The sequence below is a fragment of the Rhinopithecus roxellana genome, chromosome 11 (genome assembly GCF_007565055.1).
Source record: "Rhinopithecus roxellana isolate Shanxi Qingling chromosome 11, ASM756505v1, whole genome shotgun sequence".
Lineage (NCBI taxonomy): Eukaryota > Metazoa > Chordata > Mammalia > Primates > Cercopithecidae > Rhinopithecus > Rhinopithecus roxellana.
The window spans coordinates 35346411-35372324 of NC_044559.1; the positions used below are offsets into that span (position 1 = coordinate 35346411).

The 25914-nt window shown below is 50.8% G+C and overlaps 1 protein-coding gene across 5 annotated transcripts in view; it reads right to left on the bottom strand.

Annotated features, from left to right (window-relative positions):
* The window catches only part of AFAP1L2 (actin filament associated protein 1 like 2), a 107680-nt gene that overhangs the window by 13594 nt on the left and 68172 nt on the right, over positions 1-25914 (bottom strand). For all 5 annotated transcript variants that reach the window (XM_010363209.2, XM_010363207.2, XM_010363208.2 and 2 more), the window contains 6 exons: positions 24094-24168; positions 22693-22787; positions 14219-14309; positions 6264-6469; positions 4564-4743; positions 764-853 (listed from right to left, as the gene is read on the bottom strand). In XM_010363209.2, coding sequence (XP_010361511.2) covers positions 764-853; positions 4564-4743; positions 6264-6469; positions 14219-14309; positions 22693-22787; positions 24094-24168 — 737 coding nt within the window. The remainder of the gene's footprint in view (positions 1-763; positions 854-4563; positions 4744-6263; positions 6470-14218; positions 14310-22692; positions 22788-24093; positions 24169-25914) is intronic.

The following is a 25914-nucleotide window of genomic DNA, read 5'->3' on the forward strand; positions in this document are numbered from 1 at the left end:
CACCTTCTTCAGCCTTGACCTTTAAGCCCAAAGCTCCCCCAAAGCACCATGCAAATGAACACTACAGCCCTTTGGTTGCAATCAGCCTTGAGACAGTACCCCAGACCCAGAGGCCCTGCTGAGGAATAAGGGGGAAGGAAGTGCCTCATAAAATCAATCTCCCTATTTAAGAATGCAGGCCAAAGTGACTTTTGTTCCAATAAAGCTTCCCCCATCCCCCCCACCTGCCCACCCCCCGCACCCACAAGCAAGAAAATATTTTAGGTCTGTATCCGTTTCCTCCATTTTCCTGCCAAGCTAGAGCTACTGCTCTTTTCCAAGCAGCGTATGTTTCTTTTCCTTTTTTTCTTTTTTTTTGAGATGGAGTCTCCCTCTGTCACCCAGGCTGGAGTACAGTGGCGCTGTCTCGGCTCACTGCAACCTCCGCCTCCTGGGTTCAGGCGATTCTCCTGCCTCAGGCTCCCGAGTAGCTGGGATTACAGGTGCCCGCCACCATGCCTGGCTAATTTTTGTATTTTTAGTAGAGACAGGGTTTCACCACATTGGCCAGGCTGGTCTTGAATCCCTGACCTCAGGTGATCCACCTGCCTCAGCCTCCCAAAGTGCTAGGATTACAGGCGTGAGCCCACCGTGCCCGGCCTCAAGCATTGTATGTTTCTTATTAATTGGACTGAAATATAAAACGAAGCTCCCAATTTTACACTTTCAATTTTTCGAGAAAACATAGAAGGAGATTCTCCCTCCAGGCAGGGCAGAGGCTTACTTTCTGGCAGTTAAAGCGCTGGGCATCCGGGGTGTACTGGTTTCCTTCAGATGCTCCTTCGGAAGGCAGGCCGCTCACTTCCTGGATGACCTGAGGCAGGAGGGAAGCCGTTAGCAGAGGCTGAGGTCCTCCGGCCAGCACTCACAGCCAGGCCGAAGCCAGGGGCCCTGCAGGTCAGGGGAGAATGGGTGGAGGTGAGAGAGAAGAAGAATTTCCAAGGAGGAGGGCCCCTACCCCAGCCCCAAGGCCTGCATGTGGCCCCGGGCCCAGCTGGGCAGGCTGCAGTGGGGAGGGCTCGTTGTTTAGGCTCCTTTCTGCAGGTCCCACATGTTCAGGGGAACGCGAAGGGGGGCCTTGGCAGCAAAGGCCAAAGATGACCAGAGCCATAGCCCAGGGCTCCATGAGCCCCTTTCCTGCCACCACTCCAGGCAGGACTACTGTTCTGTTGTAGATGTGATGAACAACTGCCTTGCTAGACAGTCCCTCTGGCTTTCCAGAGGTCAGGCAACTCTCTGTGGAGTCTCCACACTGCCTGAGGAGCAGGCCTGCAAACTGCCTTGTTCTAATGACCCACTCGCTGGCTCTCCCGACTCGCCTGCCGCCACCCACCCACCCACCCTCCTCTGGGAAGGGGCCTCTTCACTGGCTTCATTGACCAGTGGAAGAAGAGGGTCTCTCTGTAAAGGCTGGACACAGAGAGGCTGTGCCTTCTGAAAGCGTTCTTGTCTTTGAAACCCCGAGCAGAGGCTATGGGGCAGGGGTCTCAGGAAGAGGGCGTGAGACTCTGGGGAGGGAGGCTGGGTCCAGAAAAGGGTGGGTGGGTGGGTTTGGGCTGCTGGAGGAATGGAGCCTGGGCTGGGGGCAGATGCAGAAAGTCAGCAGTGGCTCTGATTATGCAAAGCATTGCCTCCGTCTGAGCCAGGAGCACTCCCTTCTTCCCGGGGGAACTCCAAGGGTGACCAGAAACACGCTGCCCACCTGGAAGCCCTTTGGAGGTGCAGAATTAGAGTGATTTCAAAGATCCTCCTCTTTCAGTCTATGCCTAGAGTAGTTTGTGGAAACGGGTTTCAAATCAGAAGAGCCCAAGAACTCCAGTTTGGGACTGTGGTCCACACTGAATATGCAACCCAGTGTCAAGGGAAGAGCACAGGCACTAGAGTTGGCACCTGTGTGACATTGAGTCCGAGCCTCAGCCACTGCATCTGTAAGCTGGGACAATACCTTTGCCAGGAGCCGGCTGTGAGTACTTGTATATCAAGTACCCAGGCACACGATTACCATCCCTATTAGCTTGGGCCAGATACACAGATGCCCCTGCCCAGGGAAAGTGCCACTAAGCCAGGAGTTCAGGAGTGGGGTAGGGGCAGGGTCGTGCTTCCTGGGAAAAGCCCTGCCTTGTGCCTTCCTTTACTGGGACCCTCATCCCATAGTCAGCAGCTCCCGTTTACTGCCATATACCTGTCTCACCCTGGGCACGGGTGTGAGTATGCAGAATTGGGACACAGAGGCCCAAGGAAGGTAGATGGGGTTCACAAACCCAATGCAGCCAGATGAAGAGCCCATCGGACAGGCGGACCAGCCCCTACTGCCAAAACGCAAGAGTGGGCAGCTTCTCAGAGCAGGCATTTCCAGCCAAGTCCATCTCTGCACTTATCTGACTAGGGGGAAAGGGTCTCTCTGTGGAGGCCAGACACAGAAAGTCTGTGCTTTCTGAAAGCGTTCTTGTCTTTGAAACCACCAGCAGAGGCAGTGGGGCCAGGGGTCTCAGGAAGAGGCCGTGAGAGTTTGGGGAGGGAAGCTAGGGGGCAGGGAGAGGATTGGTGGATCTGAGCAGTCAGAGGAACAGAGTGGGGAACTGGGAGCAAGTGTGTGTGTGTGTGTGTGTGTGTACATGCATGCACAATGCATGCATGAACATAAATGTGCATGCAAATGTGCATACATGTGCATTTGTTCATGTGTGTACAAATGTATACATGAATGTGCATGTGTGCATATATGTGTGCAAATGAGTGTGTGTGTGTAGTGGGTAAGGATGGGGAGGGATAGGAGCCAGGAGACGGGGGTAAGAAACCAACAGCCCAGAGCTCTGGGTCCTAATCAGCTCTGCAGCCCAGGACAAGCCCCCCACTCCCTCTGGGCCTCAGTGGTCTTATCTGTAGTATCCAAGTTTCATGGAGCACTCAGTATGTACCAGGCACAGTGCTAAGCACTTTGTGCACATTAAAGAATCCAGCCCCAAATCACTCAGCTAAAAAGGGGTGAAGCCAGGATTTGAACTCAGAGCCCTGGCTCTTAAATGCCCAGGGCTGGCCTTTCAGAGCTTGTTAGCTCTCTCAGGAACCCCACCCCACATGGAGATCTGTGAAGCCAAACCACAAACCTGTCTATGCACTGGCCTTTCTTTTTCTACATACCACTGTCTTTCACCACTTGAAGATTTTGCAATAAAGACTGAGATACCTGTCAGCACCTTCTAGAAGCTTGGTTAGGCCAGGCTTGGCATTTCTAAAACAATTAGTGGGTTTACAAAAACAGCCTGCCTGCTCCAAATCTAGGGTACTCAATCTAGGGATGGACCAGTGCCTCAGGTGGGTACATTTTGGTCACGTTTTACTGAGGTGGTCCAGATCTGTTTCCAACAGGCTGGCCAAGGTGGTTACATTTAGCTGGGTGGCAGGTGGAGTGGGGTGGGGTGCAGGGTAGATAGAATGCTTCTGTGCCGAAGTGGTTGTGATGGGAGCGGGGGCAGCAGGAAGGAGGGGAGGGGCAGCAGGAAGGAGGGGAAGGGCTGCTCTGGCTCTTGCTGGCCTCACCAGGGTCCCTGCTGGGTTTGGAGGTCCCTCTGGAATTGGGGATCCATTCCTGGTGCAAACTTTACACCTGCTGGAAGCATCAAGCCCAGCTTTTCACCTCCCCAAGTGACTCATCATCATCACACCCGGGGAAGCGTGGGCAGACTGGACCACAAGCATTTGCGGTGGGAGGAGGCACAGCACTGTATCAGACGGGCCTAGGTCTGACAACCAATGCTGCCACCACTTGGCAGATGACTTGGATCCATCACCTCCACCCTCTGAGCCTTAATCACCACTCCTGTAAAATGGTGACATTAACATTCCCCAGCCATCCCCAGTGTGGTTACATGGGATAAGTTGCTAATAGTCCTTGGTCTATGGCAAATACATGGCAAACGACAGCGACATATATTCTTCTTTAATAAGGAGGTGGGGGAGCTGGGTGCGGTGGCTCACGCCTATAATCCCAGCACTTTGGGAGGCTGAGGCGGGCGAATCGCGAGGTCAGGAGATTGAGACCATCCTGGCTAACACGGTGAAACCTGTCTCTACTAAAAATACAAAAAATTAGCCAGGTGTGGTGGTGAGTGCCTGTAATCCCAGCTACTCAGGAGACTGAGGCAGAAGAATGGCGTGAACCCGGGAGGCAGAGTTTGCAGTGAGCAGAGATCACACCACTGCACTCCATCCTGGGCGACAGAGCGAGACTCCGTCTCTAAATAAATAAGTAAGTAAGTAAGTAGGTGGGGGATGCCTCACTAGAGGCAAAAAGGGAAATGGATTTCAACTGCACCCGAGTCTGGGCTACTGGGGATTCGGACCTAGCAGCAGCATGCTGTAACCCATTTGCAGAAGACAGATCACTACCACTTAGAACACAGGAAGCCCTGCAAACTTGAAGGATCACAAATCTTCTACCCCTGACCCTATCATCCATCCCTTCAGAAAGGCTGGGGGCCACAATTCTAGGAGCCCCTCCAAGTGGTCTGGTGTCCCCCTCACCCTGAGCCACTGCTCAGCCTGGTCCTTGCTCTGCAGGCCCAGCACAATCACGTCGGCGTTCATCGGTGTGATCTTCAGCTTGTGCTCCTTCTTCCGCACTTGCTTCTCCTTGTGAACGACGCTGCTGCCCAGCAGGTTCACATCCAGCTGAGGGCTGTGGTCCTTGGAGGATTTGTAGCACTGGAAGGAAAGAGAGAAAATATACCACTTTGCCAGGGCTGCCGGGCGGAGATGATGTCTGCAAAGGAGGGGCCGCTGGACGTTGCAGGACCCACCAAGAGCCTGACTTTACCCAGCAAGACTAAGAGGCTGGACACCCCGAAGCAGGCCTGGAGCCTTAACCTCAAATATCAGCAACTCCTGTTCTTCACATCAGATTGTCCCTCTCTCCCTCAAGCCTCCTTCTCACTGGCCTCAGCCAAGGATGCTCCAGGATGCTGCTATCCAAATGGTTCAAACTTGCCCCAGGGCCTGGGGGGCCCTAAAATACATCCTTTGTGGACACCTTTCAGTTCTCCAAAGTGGACAGACTTTCACTCTTTCTCCACCTCTCTGCATTGCTTGCTTGGCTTCTGGAGTAAAGGATCCATAAGGCACAAACACTAAGCTTCTTCTCTGCCTAGTTAGGAAGATGATGTGTTAACAAAGAAAGGAAGGATTCTCTTCCCCTACCATAGAAAATACTTTACCCCTTGGCTCCCTATTTGTAAAATGGGGGAAATGTTACAGGCTTGCTTAAAAGGATTACCTGAAATAACTTTGGCACGGAGCAGGGCCTGTTGTAACTAGGCAAGAAAAGGTGTTTATAATAATTCCGTGGAATTTCAAGTCAGGACATGCAACTGGGAATTTTAATTTAAAATAGCAGGAAACAGGACTGTTGTCAGAGTAATATCTGGTTCCTTGCTGGGTCTGGTCTTATAATCAGTAATTCAAAATATTGTTGTTTCTGAGAAGATACCTAGCATTCTCATGCTGCACAGATAAAAACAGTAGCAAGGGCCGGGCGCAGTGGCTCACGCCTGTTAACCCAGCATTTTGGGAGGCTGAGGCAGGTGGATCACAAAGTCTGGAGTTCAAGACCAGCCTAACCAATATGGTGAAACCCCATCTCCACTGAAAAAACAGAAATTAGCTGGGCGTGGTGGCGGGCACCTGTAATCCCAGCTACTCAGGAGGCTGAGGCAGGAGAATCGCTTGAATCCAGGAGGGGGAGCTTGCAGTGAGCCAAGATCACACCACTACACTGCAGCCTGGGTGACAGAGCAAGACTCTATCTCAAAAACAACAACAACAAACAAACAAAACAACAACAACAACAAAAACAGTAGCCAGAATTGGGGCTGGGCTGGAGGAGCCTGACTGGACTCCAGTGGACAGGACGTGAAAAAGGACCAGGGGACAGAAAGATGTATCTGTCTCACAAAGAGGAGGATGGGAAGGGGACGGGGGAGGCAGTGGTAGTCACAGCCCTCTTTGAGAGCCTGGTGAAACTACTAGACCTCTCTGGTTCAGAAAAAGTACATTCATCCATACACACAAAATCCTGTATACAATTTCAGGTTAGGGAGAAGTTAAAATCTCCTGATATAAACAAACTCGAAACGTCTCGGGTCAGGGACCATCCTGCCCCTCCTTCCCTGTCCCTGCCCCTTCCCTTGAGAGGAGCGGGGGGACAAGACAACGTGAGGCAGACTGACCAGAAGCCTGTTGTCCTTGATGACACAGAGCTGCTTGGCCCACTGTCCCAGCCACTTCTTGCGCCACAGGAAGGCGCAGATGCGGGCATCGCGCATCAGCTCGATGCCAGCCTCCGGCGAGGGCCACTGGTAGGGGGCCGATTTGCCCTTGCTGCCATCCTCTTCATCGTAGGACTCGTAGGAGCTGCTCACAGCCTCTCCGTCCTCTGCAAGGAACACCAGCTCAGTCAGGGCCCCATGGGGCAGGGGACGGTCCCGAAGCAGCATCACTGGGGAGGGCAGCAGGCAGGAGCAGCAGCGGCCAGACCACAGCCCCCGACTCTCCCTGCCCTCAAACCAACCCCACAGCCACCAGCCAGATCCCAGGGCTGGCTTTCCTGCCCCCAAACCCCTCAGCGAGGCTTCTTGGATGCTGCCTCTGGCCACAAAACACACATAACTTAAAACCAAAGTCTGTCCCTTTTCCTCCTCAAATCCTGTCACTCCCAGCTCCACAGGAACCCTGAGAAGACACTGCCCCACAGACCAACTGTTTGCTCTTGACAAGGTCAGTTCTCCTACTCATGGCCTCTAATTCCTCAAATGAAAGCTGAAGGGCGTGGGGTGGGATGCTGCCAGGTTCTCCCAGGCCTGGCCTCTGGCATTCCAAGGGCTCAGGAGGAAGAGAACGCCATCTGCACTCCACCTGAGCTGTGTGCAAGGCAGGCCTCTAATGGCCACTGGCCTGGCTGGGCCTGGCTCAGTCCTAGATCTGGGGAAGGGGCTGTGGCTCCTCAGAAATAAAAGTCCAAATAAACCATGGCAGGGAATACTTTGTGGGCAAAGGGGCCACCTTCTTCCTCCCAAATACCCTCTCCTAGTCAGAGCCCTTTTTCAAACCTCCACTCATATCCTCCATAGACCCTGCTTGCCTTCCCTCCCTAATACCTCCTGGCACAAATGTAACTCCTTTTACTCATTTCTAACTTAAACCCTTACTCTTTTGTCGTTTCAAAAGAATCCCAAAACTCATCAGAGCACACATCATGCACGATTCTACGTATACCCCACCTGCCTCAGTTTCTAGTTTCTGTCCTCACCACCCTGCAAGAGCTGCTGTTCCAGGTCCCACTGCTCTATTCAAGGACAAAACAAACGTGTGAATCAATCAATCAATCAGTTCATCTGTCTATCGATTGATCGATCTATCTGTCTCTCTCTCTATTCATCCATCCATCTATCCCTGAAAAGCAGGGCATGGAGGAAAGGGAACCTCAGGATTTCAGTCCAACCCCTGGCACAGGAATCCTGTCTATCATAACCTTGATGCTCTGCCCGAATTTCCCAGGGAGGGCTCACTGTCTCCTGATCACTGGATACTCCCATTCCCAGCAGCCCTATGAGTTAGGAAATGGACTCAGCATCTATTTCCCTGACTTCTGCATGGCAGTCCTTGTTCTTTTCCCTTGAGTCGGGCTGAATGACACTCTGCCTTCATTCCCATCACACCCTTCAGAAGAGGACCAGCCCAGAGGCTCCTAAGTCTAGGCAGAAGAATCCAGAAGCCCTTTCTCCTATCTGTATAGCTAGATAAAATATTGTTGATTTTACTAAGAAGCACATTTGATTTTACTAAGAAGCACATTTGAATTAGAATATAGAAAAATGGGATGAGGTCCCTGCAATAGTTACTGTAGCAACAGTGCCAATGAAAATGTGTTTTAATGTTTCTAAAAACAACATTTTAAATATTTTAATATCAGTTGTCTTTAAAAGTCGTGTGACACTACTTCTCTTTATGGCTTAATATAAAAATGTATAATTTATACCTATTAAATAAGACTGAAAATAGCAGTATTATCCAGGATGGAACCCTGAACTCTTAGATTACAGGTGACAATGTAATTTAACACAGGCTTCTCAGAAAGCAGTCTGGCAGCCTGTTTGAAGAGCCATAAAAACACCCATACTCTTTGATCCAGTAATCTCAGTCCTGGTATTTTATCCTAGGAAACTAATTTTTTAAAAAGAGAAGGAACCAGGCGTGGTGGCTCACGCCTGTAATTCTGGCACTCTGGGAAGCCGAGGCAAGTGGATCACTTGAGTTCAGGAGTTCAAGACCAGCCTGGGCAGCATGGCAAAACCCCACCTCTACAAAAAATACAAAAATTAGCTGGGCATGGTGGTATGCACCTGCAGTCCCAGCTACTTGGGAGGCTGAGGTGGGAGGATGGCTTGAGCCCAGGAGACGAAGGTTACAATGAACTGAGATCATGCCACTGCACTCCAGCCTGGGCAACAGAGTGAGACCCTGTCTCAAAAAAAGGGCAGGGGTGGGGAAGAATGTTACATGTGTTAGGATATTCATTCAAGTGCTGTTTAGCAGTCAGCAGAAGGGGACTGGGTAAGTAAAGCATGATTTTACCCACTTAGGAATCTACTATGCAATTGTAATCAATTAAAACTCTGAAAACTGGTGTGCAGCTCAATAAACTCCCTAAGGTATGATAAGGGAGAAAGCACAATTAGAACTATACATGCAAATAGATCAGCACTGCAAGGCAACATAGAAAAAGCTCAAAATAGTTGATTTGATGGGTGGTAGGATCAGGGTGATTTTAAAAATTTTTTCCGTATTGCCAGTATTGCATTATCTGTATAATAAGCTACATTTAAAAAATGATACACTGTCATTGGGATTCTTCCTTCAGTAACAAAAATTAATGGAGGAGGCTACAGAGTTTAGTGTGAAGAATTTGGGTAAGTCTACACTGTTCTGCTCTTCTGGGGTTGCCCCACGTTTCATGAAGAATTCTAACATTTGCCCATCCTCGTCCATGGGGGTATTAGGAGGCTAAGAACAGCAAATCATTAACAGGACTAGGTATGAAAGAAAAAACATTGAGAAAAAAAAAAAAAAAGAGGCTGGGCATGGTAGCTAACACCTGTAATCCCAGAAATTTAGGAGGCCAAGCTGGGCAGATCACTTGAGGTCAGGAGTTTGAGACCAGCCTGGCCAACATGGTGAAACCATATCTTTTCTAAAAATACAAAAAAAAATTAGCCAGGCATGGTGGTGGATGCCTGTAATCCCAGCTACTCAGGAGGCTGAGGCAGTAGAATCGCTTGAACCAGGAAGTGGAGGTTGCGGTGAGCTGAGATCATGCCACTCCACTCCAGCCTGGCTGGCAGAGTGAGATTCTGTCTCAAAAAAAAAAAAAAAAAAAAAAAAGGCCAGGCACGGTGGCTCACGCCTGTAATCCCAGCACTTTGGGAGGCCAAGGCGGGCAGATCATGAGGTCAGGAGATCGAGACCATCCTGGCAAACACGGTGAAACCCCGTCTCTACTAAAAATACAAAAAAAAAAAATTAGCCAGGTGTGGTGGTGGGCACTTGTAGTCCCAGCTTCTCGGGAGGCTGAGGCAGGAGAATGGCGTGAACCCGGGAGGCAGCGGAGCTTGCAGTGAGCGGAGATCGTGCCACTGCACTCCAGCCTGGGCGACAGAGCGAGACTCTGTCTCAAAATAAAAAAAAGAAAAAAAAAGAAAAAGAAAAAAGAACAATAAATCATACTCCTGGAGTACCTTGGAGGAAATTTAGAGCAAATATATTAATAATTGTTTTTACCCGTAAGAGGGATCATAATAGCACACCATAAACATTGGATATTCTTGGCCAGGCATGGTGGCTCACACCTGCAATTCCAGTACTTTGGGAAGCTGAGGAGGGCAGATCACTTGAGGCCATGAGTTCGAGACCAGCCTGGCCAATATGGCAAAACCCCGTTTCTACTAAAGATACAAAAATTAGCCGGGCCTGGTGTTGCATTCCTGTAATCCCAGCTACTTGGAGTGGAGGCAAGAGAATCGCTTGAACCTGGGAGGTGAAAGTTGCAGTGAGCCAAGATCATGCCACTGCACTTCAGCCTGGGTGACAGAGCCAGACTCCATCTCCAAAACAAAACAAAACTAAAACAGTACCATATTCTTAAAACAGATACTTGGCTTCTAGGAGGTGCAGGGTGAACAGGAATGAGAGGCAGGATGCTGAGATAATTCCATCCCCATTTGCCATCCCTAGGTAGACTCTACCTCACTATGTCCTGTGGAACTGAGGGCAGAACAGCCATGCACACTGCGGGTCTTTTAGCCATGTGTTTTGATAGCACATTCGGGGCAGTGGGGGTGGGACTGTGGAAAGCCAAGTAGATGGCTCCTCTGGAAGATTGCACAGAGCATGCACATGCAGGACCCATGCACAAGGACTGGAAGAAGGCGGTGGCCACCCTCAGGGCACGCACACATCTTTGAGAGCCAGGCAGCAGGCAAGAATCACTGGCATTCCAGCTCGGGGAGCAAGCAGTACCCAAGGTGATCGTGGCGTAAATGACTCCTTCAGGCATCTGCACCCATCTGGGGACTCCAGTGGGGAGAAATCCACCAGAGTGACCTGCACAGCATCCAGGAGCACAGACAGAGGGAAGAGAAGAGAGACAGGATGAAGAGAGGAGTACATCCAAGTGCAGAGACACAAAGAGAGACCCAGATGTGGCAACCCAGCTGCCAGTCCACCAGAGGTTAGTTGCCCATCAGAGGTGTGCGCTGTTGGGTGAGGCCACTGCTGAGCCAAGGACATCATTTCCTAGATCCACACCCCTTCACATCCAGAGATGACCATGTGACTACTTGTCACCAAGGGACTGTGGGTAGAAGTGATGTGTGTCACTACTGGCTGGTGCTGTTAAGAAGCAGATAGGGGTTCTCTGCTCTCTCTCTGCAGAGGATTCTGTGGCCCTTGAGGGTGGCCGAGACAAACATGGACAGAGCCTGGGCACCTAACCTACATGAGGATGAGTAATGCCCCCCACTGAAATACCCCTGAGTGAGAAACGGGTTTGCATTGTGTTACTATAGACAGAAGCTGCCGGGTTATTTGTTGTAGCTGCTAGCATTACCCCAGGGTGAGACACCATCAATGAAGTACCTGGTATCTCTGGCAAGCAGAGCAGACCCCGATACCCTTAGCACAGGCCATCAGGGCACTTATTACACATGTGCTCAGAGAGAGGGACATGACCCAGGGGAGCAGTGTGGGGACGGGGCTGATAGAGCAGGTCAAGAATCCAAGCAAGTGGCCTTTTGCAGGAAGTCAGCACATCGCTATGGCCACCAACTATAGCAAGGGGCTGGGGCCCACACCCATTTCTCTGGCCACATCCTGCATGTCACACCGTTTGACCAGGCAGGACCTGAGGCCAGGCCGGCTTGTAAGGCAGGTGAAGGCCTCCCTCTGTGCTGACCGTGACTGCTTGCCCCCAAGTCATCCCCAGGCCTCTCGCTGGCAGGACAGGCAGAACTATGTTCCCTCCCACCTCGCAGCTGGATTTCCTCCATCTCGGAGCTTTCCTGACCCACTCCACACAGTGAGTTCGAGCTGTCCTTGGGATGACCCCTAGTCCCGGCTACGACAAGTATGAACTCACAGTTGAGAGACAAAACCAAGAAGCGCTGGCCTTTCTGACCACTTGTTTGTGTCGAGATGGAGCGTCTGCCCCACAAACTGGCCCCCTGGCACGTCTGGCAGGCAGGCCCCTGCTGGCCCGACCGCACCTGAGAGCAGGGAGGTGCTCACCGCAGTGAGTCACTGTTTCCACCTTCAACGCGCATCCAGACAGCAGCACCGCACCCTTGCCTTTGGTCTGAAATCACAGCCCGACTGGTGAGTTGGCACCACCTCGCATGCTCAGTGGGTCAATGCTAAGTGCCGACTGCCCACAAAGCCAGTGTTTTAGAATAGACTCAGCCCAAACAGGCGATCACCTCCCACAGAGTTCCCAGCAGGAGGCGGCAGGTAAGTGTGAAGGAAGGGCAGGGGAATCCCATGCCTCTCCCAGTCACCGGTCCCATCTCATTCCTGGTCCTGTTCTTATTTTTATTTCAATAGTTTTTGGGATTCAGGTGGATACATTCTTTAATGATGATTTCTGAGACAGTGCACCTGTCATCTGAGCAGTGTACACTGTATCAAATATGTAGTCTTTTATCCCTCACCCCTGCTCCCAATCTTCCCCCGCTGGTCCCCAAAGTCCATTATATCACTCTTATGCCTTTGGATCTTCATAGCTTAGCTCCCACTTATAAGTGAAAACATAGGATATTTGGTTTTCCATCCTGAGTTACTTCACTTAGAATAATGGCCTCTAGCTCCATCCAAGTTTCTGCAAAAAAAACATTAGTTTATTCCTTTTTCTGGCTGAGTAGTCTTCTGTGGTGTGTATGTACCACATTTTTCTTTATCCCCTCATTGGTTGATGGGCAATTAGGTTGGTTCCATCTCATTCCTGGTCCTGTTCTTTATGGAACCAACAATACCTTCCTCAGCCTGGTTCATTCCCAGCCCCAGGGGCCCTGGCCTTTTATATCTGCTGATTGATTTATGCTTTGAAAGCCCTTTCACTTACAAAGGAAGGAAAGAGAAGGAGGCCAGAAGGGGAGGACCACAGTCCAGCTGCCCCAGAGACAAGGGTCACAACCACCTCTTCCTGAACCTCGAAGCCTTCCTGTGTAATCAAATCCCCAAACCAAGAGCACTTTTGATCCAATTTCCTCAGGCTGAGAACCATCAGCCAAGGACAGAGGGTGTTAGCATGAGCCCTGCCTACAGAGCTGCTCACACAGTATCCAGGGTGATCTTTTCAATACCTAAGTGATATAAGTTTGACTGTGTCTCCAGCCAAATTTCATCTTGAATTGTAGCTCCCGTAATTCCCATGTGTCGTGGGAGGGACCTGGTGGGAGGTAATTGAATCATGGGGGTGAGTCTTTCCCATGCTGTTCTCGTGATAGTGAATAAGTCTCATGAGATCTGATGGTTTTATAAAGGGGAGTTTCCCTGCACACGCTCTCTCTTGCTACGGCCATGTAAGACGTCTTTGCTCTTCATCTTCTGCCATGATTGTGAGGCCTCTCCAACTATGTGGAACTGCGAGTCCATTAAACCTCTTTCCTTTATAAGTTACCTAGTCTTGGGTATGTCTTTCTTAGCAGCATGAGTACAGACTAATACACTAAGTTAGGCCAGTCCCTAAGTAACCCTCTGGAGGTTTGCAGTCTTTCCTCATTCAGAGAAAGGCCAAAGTCATTCCTGTGGCTGACAGCCCCATCTGTGTCCCCATCTCCTGTCACTCTCCCCTGCTCCTGCCATGCTGGCCTCCCTGTTGTTCCTCAGACACACCCAGAGCTCTGCTGCCTTGGGGCTTTTGCAGATACCATGTTCTCTGTCTGGAAAGTTCTTCCTGAATGTATCTGCCTGACTCACTCTCCACTTCATTCAGGAATCTGTTTAAGTCATGCTATCAGAGAAGCCTTCCCTATCTAAAGTAACTCCCCTGTCCTGCAGAAGCCCAGCTCCTGTTCTGTTTTCCATCCTCTCACTAATCACCACTGACACATGCTGTTTATTTGTTGTCTGTCTTCTTTCACCGAATGTCAGTGCTAGGGATGACTGGGCTCCTGTCCCTGACACAGTGGGAGCACCATAACCATGAGTCCAGTGAAAGAACGTGGAAACTGAGCTCAGACTCAGCCTGACCACCACTTCCATTGCTGACCAGGGCCTTGGGCCTGTTGGCCAACACTCCTCTCTTCCATCACCTTTGTGCTGAAATCTTACAACTTGCAGGCAGGAACCACAGAAAACATCAGATGCAGTCAACCTATTTGTTATGTGCCATCCCTCGTTCCTCCTTGCAGGACAGCTAGGTCTGCTGTGGGTCTTGACTCCCCATTCAGACTAAAAGCTGAATGCTCTGTGTCCAGTTCCCAATTTGGACCATGCTTTCCTGTCACAGCAGCCCAGACTACCCTCTGTCACCCAGCCCAGGATGAGCATATCTGTTACCCCCAAGTAAGTCTGCACCAACATCTGAGAAGGAAGCAGTAAGTCACCCTCCCAAGCCCCAGCCGCTGGGATGTACCATTGAGGGATGTGTCATATGGCTCAGCTTCTTCATAGTAGCCCTCTGGAGACTCCGTCTTTGGGATGGCAAGCTGTTTCCGTTCTGGAATCTGTAGTATGAACAAATAAGACAAACATTTGCAGATACGGTACACTGGGAGCAACCTGGATGTAACTCTTTGGGTGGAAGTCTAGAAGACAAAAATGCCCAGCTGGACGTTAAACTTTAAGCAAGTTGGGAGGGAGAACATGCAATGTCATGAATCCCATCAGTCACAGACCATAGTGTTTGATCTGTAGCCATGGAAGGGCTGTGGGCATGTTTTCTAGCCTTGCCAAGACTCAGCTTTCTCCCCTGCAAAATGAGGCTCAAACCCCCTACCACACACACAAAATATCATTATGTACATGATATATCATACACTTAACGGTCCAGAGAGTGCCAGGCTGTTGGGATAGCTATTGTGGCTTTTAAATAGAATATAGAATATATTTTCTAAAAAGACAAGTGCTAATCAATAGCACATGGAGAAAGAGGACCAGGCTTCTAAATCCTACACTTTTACCATAGTATATAGTTCAATCACTCATTCAGCAAATAGTGGATGACTTCTATGTGCTAGCTGAGAGGGACACATTGAAACTTCAGGAGTCAGTCCTAAAATAAGCTTGAGTAGCTGGTAAATCTTTAACAGCTCCTGGTCAAGTGCATTGTGATACAGTAGTACTATAACGGACAAGGTCAAAGTTCTGTGGGAACCAGAGGAGGGTGTGAGGAACATTTAGGACAAAGGAAGGATGCCCAGGGGATGTGATCTTTGGACTGAGTCTCAAAGATGACCCTGAGCTGCTTATGTGGGATGAGGATGAACGCGTGCAATTCGAGTAAAAAACACCTGCAACTGTGTTAGAAGCACAGAATGTGAAATCATTCTGTTCTTCCCTTATTCCACCTGCACAGTAGGCACTAGACTATGAAACTATGCTTCAGTAAGCTACCTTTATAAAGCAACCATGGGGGAGAAAAAGAGGTAACTTGTTGCATTACTATTATGAGAGACAGGTCATGAATGTGTAAGCACCCTTGAACGTGGTTCTCTTTTGTTGTGTTTTTCAGATAGAGTCTCACTCTGTCACCCAGGCTGGAGTGCAGTGGTACGATCTCAGTTCACTGCAACCTCTGCCTCCCAGGTTCAAGTGATTCTCCTGCCTCAGTCTCCTGAGTAGCTGGGACTACAGGGGAGCACCACCACGCCTGGCTAACTTTTGTATTTTTAGCAGAGATGGGGTTTCATCATGTTGACCAGGCTGGTCTCAAACTCCTGACCTTAAGTGACTGCCCGCCTTGGCTTCTCAAATTGTTGGGATCACGGGCGCCAGCCACCACGCCCGGCCCCCAGCGTCTTTCTGAATCATGAAACTCCATGGGCTGCAAGAGTATCCCTTCCAGCTTCCCCAGGGCGAGGATACAAGGGTCCCCAGAGCCCAGTCCTGTGTGGCTTGGACTCTACAATCTGTTTATATAGACCCTGGAGTTCATGTAACTTGATTTCAATCCAGGCTTTAGGACCTCATAGATTTAACCTTGGGTATGTGACAGCCTCTCTGAGCCTTGCTTTCCTTCTTTATAAAATAATACTAGGGTTGTTTTGAAAATTCAATGAGACAAAACGTGACAGTGTTTCCACAGGGTCTGGCCCATGTTAAATACAAGGAGGCCATTGTTATCACTGTCTGGGGCCCCTCCACAGTCCCAGGGTCTGCAGGTTGGGCAGTGAGGGCAGTTAATGTGACAGGAGTCGAACTACCAGACTGTTGTCCTGCAAGCTGAGACGAAGAGGATTGACCCTGACAGGGCATCAGAGAGGGTTGGCTGAGACCAGGCCACAGCCTGGGTCCAGCAGCAGATTTGGGCCTGTACCAACAGAGCTGACACGAGGCACAGGGCAGACTCAGAACAGCCTTCAGCCCTCCTCTGGCACGTGGCACCCCCTACAAAGGAAGGAATCAAAGAATCTGGTCATTTCGTAAGCAAACCTGACACTGTGCTGGGCCGACAGATGCACTACTGAAGGGACCCAGGTTGCACACCTCTGCCCAGGCTCCTGTCTGGCAGCCAGGCCCTAGCAGACAATGGGCGTGCCACTGGTAACTGCTAGCACATGGTCCTCCCTCTTTGCAGCCCCAGCCTGGTGCGGTATCTTTGCTGTCTCAGCCTTTCCTGGTCCCCCTGGCCAGCCAGCAGCCTGAGAAAAGGCTGAGACAGTGACAGACTGCCCGTGGTCCACTAACAACAGGCTCCCTAGGGTCCACAGGGAAAGGGTCTTCTCGCCACCACAGCAGTAAGGTCTCCCCAGCGGGTCCTCGGCCTCATAGCCTGATCTGGCTGGGCCTCCAGCTCCAGCCTCCAAGAAGCTCCATTCCCATCAGGTGGGTCCCATCTGGAGAAAAGCTCTGGGCACCCAAGATCTGGCCCCCCCAGGTCAGGATTCCCGAGAATCGAACAGGACAAAGGGAGGAGTGAACCCCTTCTGCAGGAGCTCCCCAGGGGTCATCATCACCACAGGGCCTGTCCCTGGGGGCCTCCTGTCCTGTCCAGGGTGGAGCCAGGCAGTGTTTTCTGAGTGTCTCCTAAGCTGTTGAGAAGAAAAATAGCTCAGAGGAGTTTGAGCTACTCAAGTGTGCAAAATGTATCAAGCCCAGAGACAGGAATATGGGGCTTTGGGCACCGTTTTCTCCCCTCCCCATTCCTGGGGTCAACTGTTTAAAGGCATTTTATTCCTCACTAGCTGCCTCATCCATTATCTTCAGGTTCCTGGAATTTGTGCTACAAAGAACAATGTTTAGCTGATAGATAGCTTACAGTACTTTAATGTAAAATATTGGTAAACAACTTAAAAACTGTCTCTTCTTTTTCCTTTGAAAACCCACTTGTAACTGCTGCCAATAGGAACATGGATTCAGGGTAACTTGAATCTGTGCTCCTGGGCTGTAGCCCTCAAATTTGGTCAGAATAAACTCTCTACTTATATTTATTTTGCCTCCATTTTTTGCCTGTAGGTTGACACTGTAAAATCTGAAAATGGCTCACTATGCAGAGACAGTGCAGGGCAGGAATGGAGTCTGATCTCCAGAACCAGGCTTGAATCCTGACACTAGGACGTCCTCGCTGTGTGACTCCGACCAACTCACTTGACCTCTCTGGACTTGGCATAAGATGGGGAGAGTAGAAATATCTGTCACATGAGGTTGCTGTAAGGATCGAAGTATGCCTATCACTATTCAATATTCAGTACACATACCTAAGAAATAAAATGTAAAAATAAGAAAGGGAGAAAAGTTTTACATATATGTGTGTGGTGGAAGATAAACCAATGCACTCCGGGGGTGGGTACAGAGGAGACCACAGGATAGTCCCAGCTCTCAAGGATGCTGGGTTAAATGATGAGTCATGTGATTAAACAGACACAATGACCTATTATCAGAGCTTCAAGGAGACAGATCATCTCACAAGGTTAAGGAGAAAGGACTATTATTTTAATTATTATCATTATGATGGTGAAGACTGTGAATTCTATATATATATATATATATTTTGAGGCAGAGTCTCGCTGTGTTGCCCAGGCTGGAGTACAGTGGCGTGATCTCAGCTCACCACAACTTTCAGCTCCTGGGTTCAAGTGATTCTCCTGCCTCAGCCTCCTGAGTAGCTGGGATTACAGGCACGTGCCACCATGCCTGGCTAACTTTTGTATTTTTAGTAGAGATGGGGTTTCACCATGTTGGCCAGGCTGGTCTCAAACTCCTGACCTCAGGTGATGTGCCCGCCTTGACCTCTCAAATTACTGGGATTACAGGAAGAATGTGAATATTAAATGAAGATCTAGAAGAGATTTAACATCAAAACCTGAAAAACTTTGACTGTTTGGAGGAAGGGACTGTGTGAGCGAGTCAGGTTCGGCAGGATTGACCAGACCAGAGGTCCAAAGGGCTGCAAATCTTTTCAGGAAAGGGCCAAAAAGTAAATGTTTTAGGGATCTGTGGGTCACTCGGGACCTCTGTCTTATCTCAGCTATTCAACTCTACTGCTTGCTGTAGCTCAGAAGTCCACAAACTAATACAACTAAATGAGCTTGGCTGTGTTCTAATAAAACACTATTTACTAAAGGATGTTACAGATCAGATTTGGCCAGTGAGCTCCAGTTTGCCAACCCCTGGCTTAGACTAGACACAAGAGCTGATGAGGGGTGGCTCAGAGGACCCAAGGCGTCCTCACAGCTCTAACCACCCTGCCCCAGAGTACACTGCAGAAGGCTCCCAGGCGGGGGTGAGTGGACAGGCCAGGCCCAGCCTCCCAGGCTAGCCATGGCAACGTCCTTTTAGGGATTAAGTGGCTTCCCCCACAGAGCAGCTCATACAAGAGCAGGCCAGCACGTGGCCAGGCCTCAGAGGGATGATGGGGTGGAGATGGCCATGCTAGCCAGACCATCAACCGTGGCCAACAAACATCTGTTTCTCCTGCAAGGACCACGGCACCTGGCTGTGTAGACAGCAGCCTGGAGAGGCCACAGCTCCCTGAGTCACTGTCCACACCCACGAGGTCACTCCAAACCCTTGGCTGCCCCTTCTATCGCTGGACAGACCTACTCTCTACTAAGTCTGCAGGGGTTGGAGTGAGGACATCTGGGCTCGTGGCCGACAAGCATCCCGAGCCTGTGACCGAGGCATGATCCTGGCCCAGCCGTAGGCCCTGAGGACCCCAGACGGATGTCCAGGTGCTGCAGAAAGGGCCAGTGAGTCCAGGGCCAGGCAGCTGTGCAGGGCCCAGCCCTCAGGTGGAGAAACCTCCCTGACACCTTGAAGTTCTGGGATCAGGGGAGGAAGGGACGGGTTTTCTGTCTGAGGAAGAGAGGCCACAGGGCACTCCAGTCTCAGGGCTCCAGCCTCAGCTGGACAGTGACTCAGGCAGCTGTGGCCTCTCCAGGCTGCTGTCTACACAGCCAGGTGCTGTGGTCCTTGCAGCAGAAACAGATGTTTGTTGGCCACAGTTGATGGTCTCGCTAGCATGGCCATGGGGTTCTGGCGGCCACGGCCTCTCCCTGCTCTGGTTCTCTTCCTCCTTCAGAGCCACAGACACGGCTCTGCCCTGATGCTGCTCCTCTGGGGGCCTTGGACTAAGAGTCCAAGGACTGCTTCAGCCTGATTCAACCTGAGGAGGCCTGAGGGAGTGAGGACGTGTGCTCGTGTGGTGGGCAAGGACAGGGAGAGTGCCTGGTGGACACCACCTACATCCCCATACCACATCTGGAACCCCCTGGGGTAGTTGGGTGCCTTGCACAAGACCAGGAGGGACCTAGCCAGGGGACTCGTGGTCCACGCCCATCTCTGGTCCTTCACAGCAAAGTCCACAAAGTGGGAGGGAGCTGCCTTTTCCTGTCAACCCAGCTGGCTTTGCTAGAAGTCTCCCTGGGGCCTGGAAGCTGTCCACAGGCAGTTACCACTTGGCTGAAAGGCCACCTTGGGATCGGGCCATTCCTGGGTGCTGATATGTTCCCCAACTGCAGCACCAGTTTCTTTCAAACAGGACACAAGCCCTAATCACAGACGACAATCCAAGAAGTCTACTCCAGAGGGGGCCACGTGTCCCTCTCCACACTCAGTGTCTGAGGCACAGGGCACTGGCCGAGGAGCAGAAGCCAGCATCAGAATCCCGGGGCCCACAGGGACTCACTATGGCCCAATTAACTTACAGCTATAGCCAGGTCCCAGACCCTGGGCCCCCCAGTCCATGCTGTTTGTAAAACACAATTTCTCGAACACTCACACAGTACTCGGTGCTCGTGAAACTCTGCCCCTACCCATCAGCTGAGGACCCACCCACAGCTGTCCCTGGTGGGGCAGACGATGGCCCTTCCACTAGCAAAGCCCAAGGTACCTTGGTCAGAATCAGACGCTGGATTTAGGATAGAAAAGTTCCAGCCGTGGCTCAGAACAGCCACCTTTCCACTCCCACCACCCAGCAAGCAATGCCTGGGTCACACCAGAAAACCTCAGGTTAAAGTCATCAGCATATGGATGGGACAGCAGAGGCGCTGTGCTGTTCCCCCAAGTATCAGGGCTGAAAGTGAGGGGAGCCTGGCGCTGGAGGGAGCATAGCTTGAGCCCTTGCTGTGTTACAGAGAGGAGCAAATGTCAGGGAGGCCCAGGCTGGGGGAGGAATTGGGAACAACAACAACAAAAACCTGCATTTAAATCCTGGCCCAGTACCTCCCAACTGTGGGACCTTGGCCAGTGGTTTTTAACTCTGAGTCTGTTTCTTCATATGAAAAACAGTGACGAAAAGACCTATTCCTTGCTGGGTGGTAGGCGGATGGTGTGTGTGCATGGGATGGGGCTGAGGCTCAGGGTGTAACAGTGACTGGCACTGTCGGCATCACAGGGACACCAGGGACTCAGGTTCAGTCTTGACATCAAGCCTCACTCAGCCTGAGATGAGGAGGCCCACCAGCTGTCACCCAGCTCAAGGGACAGCATGCAGTGGGACACTGTCCCCGGTTCTCCGGAACTGCCCACCCACCACACATGGTGGAGTCAGATCCTCAGCTGTGGCCCCTGCCCGCCAGGAAGGCACAAATGAAAGGGCCGGTCCAGAGCCATTCTGGGGCTGGGATCCCCTCCACGGAAACATGTGCCCACAGATCAGGTGATGGCCACTTGGCGGGAGCTTAGCTTCCTGCTGGCACTGACCCCAGACCCCCTGGCTACCCATATAAACCCTTCTAAGCTGAGACCCCAGTCGTACCCCAGGATCCCTCCCCAGCCATGCCCTACAGGGGAAAGAACCTGGGTTCAAATGCTGACTCTCTCACTTACAGGCTGTGTGACATTAGGTTTCCTCACCCTTAAAATATAAATACTACCACTTATCTCACTGAATACTAGCACAGTATGCCACACACAGTGGTGAGGGGCTGCCAGCCTTAACCCATTGAATAAGCCCATCTGATGAGACAGATGTGAGCACTTCTTCCATATAAACCAGGAAACAGAGGGTTAGAGACTTTAAATAACTTGCTCAAGGCCAAAGAGCTAGTGGCATGCAGAACTGGGATTTGAACCCACATCCATACGATTTTACAACTCCATCCATCCAAATTAATGGATATTTATGTATGGCCTACCTTGTCCCTGTCCTCAGGAGCTGACATCAGGAAAGGAGACAGTAAACAAGACTGTTCCAGTAGCACGAGCCATGGAGCGGGTAACTGGGTGGTGGGTAGATAGCAACCCCGGTGCAGATAGGGGACGGATGCCTTACTTAGCCAAGGCAGCAGAAGTCTCTTCTCTCTTTTTTCTTTTTTTTGAGACTGAGTCTCACTCTGTCGCCCAGGCTGGAGTGCAGTGGCGCGATCTCGGCTCACTGCAAGCTCTGCCTCCTGGGTTCACACCATTCTCCTGCCTCAGCCTCCCGAGTAGCTGGGACTACAGGTGCACGCTACCACGCCCGGCTAATTTTTTGTATTTTTAGTAGAGATGGGGTTTCACTGTGTTAGCCAAGATGTCTGGATCTCCTGACCTCATGATTCGCCCACCTCGGCCTCACAAAGTGCTGGGATTACAGGTATGAGCCACCGCACCCGGCCAAAGTCTCTCTTAAGAACTCTGGAGAGATGAGAAATTGGTAGGAGCCCAGGAGATGCAAAATCCCTAACACAGGCCTGACCACAGTGACAGAATCCAGGGGCAGAAGGGAGGCCAGTGAAGACCCTGTATGAGGAGGCAGGACCATGAAGCTGAGCCAGATCATAGGCTGAGGCCATGCTAAGGAATGGGATTTTGTTTTTTCTATGTTTAATAAGAACTACTGGTAAGGTTCAAGCCGGAAGTGCAGTATGATATGATTTATGAATTTTTACTTTTCCTTTGCTTTTTAACTCCAGAACAACATAGGGGAATTATTTATTTATTTATTTATTCACTTATTTTATATCTTAGAGATGGGGTCTTGCTATGTTGTCCAGGTTGGCCTATAGTGGCTATTCACAGGTGTGATCACAGTGCACTACAGCCTCCAGTTCCTGGCTTCATGCAATCCTCCTGCCTCAGCCTCCTGAGTAGCTGGGACTATAGGCATGCACCACTACACCTGGCTCTTGCAAATTTTTGAAGGTCACTGTGGCCTAGGCTGATGACCACAGCTGTTCATGGCCCTGTTCACACGATACTGGATAAAGAGCCTGAGTAGCATCAGGTGGCACTCAATCAAATTTCCCCAGACCCACCACCCTCAGCATCCGGAGTACTGCGGCCCCAAGCAAATCCCCTGTAGGCAGGTTTACCTTTGCTCTGTCCCTACCCGTGCCTTGTCCCAGTCCCTGAACGCAGTAGTTGCTCAGAAAATGCCAGACATTGAGTCAGTTGACACCTGTGAGGACAACTGGAAGTTCAAGGGGCTCACGTCAGGGAAATCAGGGGTCCTGGACTGACACTTACCATCTTGGGTGGCGGGAGGTCTGGAAGGCTCTTCTGAGGGGCTGAGGAGTGCTGGCTGGGCTCCCCATTGGGCAGCAGGCCCTGCTCCTCAGGCACTGTGGCAGCAAAAGGAGAAGGCTTTGGTGAGGGGTGAGCAGCCTCACACAGGGTCTCCTTCCTCAGGAACGCCAGGTCACATGCACATACACCTCTTTTTGAGGTGTTAATTACCCAGGCAGGCCGTCTCTGGAGCCAAAGCTGTTTTTCCTCCAAGAATAGGGTACAGGAGTGCCCCAGCCATGTGCCTGGGGTTTCTGGCAGCCTCTGTAACTGCTCCCCTACCCACCCCACGTCAAGAAAATGGTCTAGCCACAGAGCTTCGGCCAGCAGAGGAGCTGCCTGGTGGCCACTATATTGAGCCACTCTCAGCATGGACCCTGTGATTATGGCTCTTTCCTCCCACAGTATACCCGGAAGGCATGTGACCCCCACCAGAGTGGCCAACCTCTTCTGGATGAGTTCTGCCATGTCTCAAGCTTGGTGAGGGGCAGGAAGTGAAGGAGCCACACTGGGGAAGTGAGGCCACCAACCCTCGGTGCACTTGTAAGGAAAGGTGCCAAAGACACCTCTGAGCCTGTCCATTTCAGCCAGCCCTGGGACAGACAGTCTCAGGCAGGCCCGACCTCAGGGATTTGGTGGCTGATGTCTCAAAGACAAGCCTTTGACGGGACTGAGTGCTTTGCAATGCTGTGTTCCCACCCCTCTCTAAGCCTTTGTGTTTGAGTAACAGGCTTGGGAGTTAGGAGATGCAGCTTCTTGGCCTGCCTCTTCTGCAACTAGGCAGCTCTGCATACCTCTGGGCCTCCCCGGGGTCTTGCCAGGTCCCTCCCTGGAGGTTTTAAGGGAGAAGCAAAGAGCAGAACAGAGCAGAAGAGGGAGGCACCATGGAAGACAACATATGTCCTTCCCACGGGAGACAAAACGTTCCACCAAAGACAGCACCTTCGAACATCATCTGTGACTATTAAGGCAGTTGCTGACACCACCATTTATTTCTCTCTCCTCTTCCTCAAAACAGACTTCTATCAAAAGACATAAAGGCAGAACCGTGGGATCAGCACCACACACAGCTGCCTTCTTCGAACATCTGAATTATGACTTCCTGTTCCTGGGATGATACTGGGAACAGCCAAAAAGTTTTAGGGCCAGATTCCTTATCCAATGGGCAAGGAGGGGGTGGCCTGTTGAAACATCCCAAAATACATTTACCCAAAATACCACCAACCAAAATGTAGCTTCCAAAAATAACTCCGCCAGGCGGGTCTGTGTGCCGGCTGGGAGGAAGAAGAGGTGGGACAGAACCAGCTTGGACCTTCCCTCATCCCGGGCGTGGCCATCCCGTCAGTGATCCCAGCCTCATACCTTTGCCTTGAGACTCTGCATTCTGTTGCTGGTTGATGGTCACTTTGTTCATATAAATGTACTCCTCATCAGAGCCTGCAGAAGGAAGGAGACACGGGCTTTGTGTGACTTCATGAAGAGAAAGGGCCTCCAGCCAGAAACCCTGTTACCCCAGAGCCATTTTCGTCTGCCTGGGTTCCAGCAAAAGCACACAGCATTTTCAGTGGATTGAAAGAATAGTCTAACATGGAAAGAGCTGACAGATTTCCAAAAGAGAAATGACAAGTTGCTGACTGCTGGTTTTCTAGCCTGGCCGAGGGTGCGGGGGCAGGTAAGATACAGAAGGATAACTTAAGGAATAAAAATCCTGTGCTTTGGGAGGCCGAGGCAGGCGGATCACTTGAGGTCAGGAGTTGGAGACCAGCCTGGCCAACGTGGTGAAACCCTGTCTCTACTAAAAATACAAAAGTTAGCCAGGCATGGTGGCGTGCCTATAATCCTAACTACTCGGGAGACTAAGGCAGGAGAATCACTTGAACTCGGGAGGCAGAGTTTGCAGTGAGCTGAGATCACACCACTGCACTCCAGCCTGGGCAACAGAGTGAGACTGCGTCTTAATAAAAAAAAAAAAAGAGAGAGAAATCTTAAGTTCAAGATGTGCCTTGTATCCCACCAAGTAGAGATGTCTCTGGGCTTCCTAGCATTTCATTTAAATTGTAAAATATTTTCTGTCATTCTCACCCTGTCTAAATTACTTGAATGGGCTAATCCGAGTGTGTGTAGATAAGCCAGGTCACACTGAGGACCTGGAAGTTTAGCTCAGAGGCCTTTAGGTAGGGGGCCATTGGACGGGTGAAGGGGGACCTGAATAGCCAAATCACGTGAGTTCTGAGTTTAACGGGGTGAGTATCCTGAGAATAAGAACTGAAGAGCCACCAGCCACCTGCTCTACCCTATGGATTATACCCTGCAGTGGCACAACCCATGCCCTCCTTTAAAACCACTTCTGTGCAGGTTAAGTCACCTTTCCCACGCCTGTCTGGGCAGAGAAAAGCTGGCCTCCTAACCCTTGCTCCACTTCCAATCCCCCAAGGACTCTTTCTTCAGAAGTCTTCAGAGGAAGCTCGTCCTAGGGTTTCTCTTTGTCAAAATCCTCTTAAATTTCTTCTGCAACCTTAATTTGCATTTCCTAGAAACTTGTGGCTGATAAATTCCAGTGGTTGGAGACCGCGTTACTGAGCCAAAGGACCCAGTGCTAACCTCTGGCGAAGGAAGCAGTTCAGCGTCACTCTGTTCCACGGCCACAGACCACCCAAACTCCAGCCAACAGGCCTGCATAAGCAGGGCCCCAAGAGCCAAGAGGAACAGGATGGGGCTTGATACAGCCTCAGTGAATGGCACCTGGGGTTGTCATCTTAGTGCCTTGCCCTGCCAGGACCAGTCAGCAATGTCACCCCTGTGCCAGGGACTGCAGCAGTTTATGGTGGGAGCTATGAGGTACAAATGGAGCGAACCGAAACTCACAGACTCCCACCCACTGAGACTCAAGGGGGGTTGGGTCAGTCCCTTCTCCAGAGCATGGCAGAGGGGAAAAGTGCCCTGCAGGGAGAGGGCATCTCAACCAAAGCTTTGCCATAATGGCATAATTCTGGGTAAAGCACCTAACCCTTGTGCCTCCGTTTTCTTGTCTGCATAGTATGGAAAACAATCATGATGAAATACTGCCTGTTTTAACCAAACTCTTCAGTTTTCAAGAGTACAAAACTCAGATACTAGGGGGTTTGGAAAGGTAAGGTAACCTTACAATTAAGACGAAAAATGACAGCTTAAAACATGGGACGT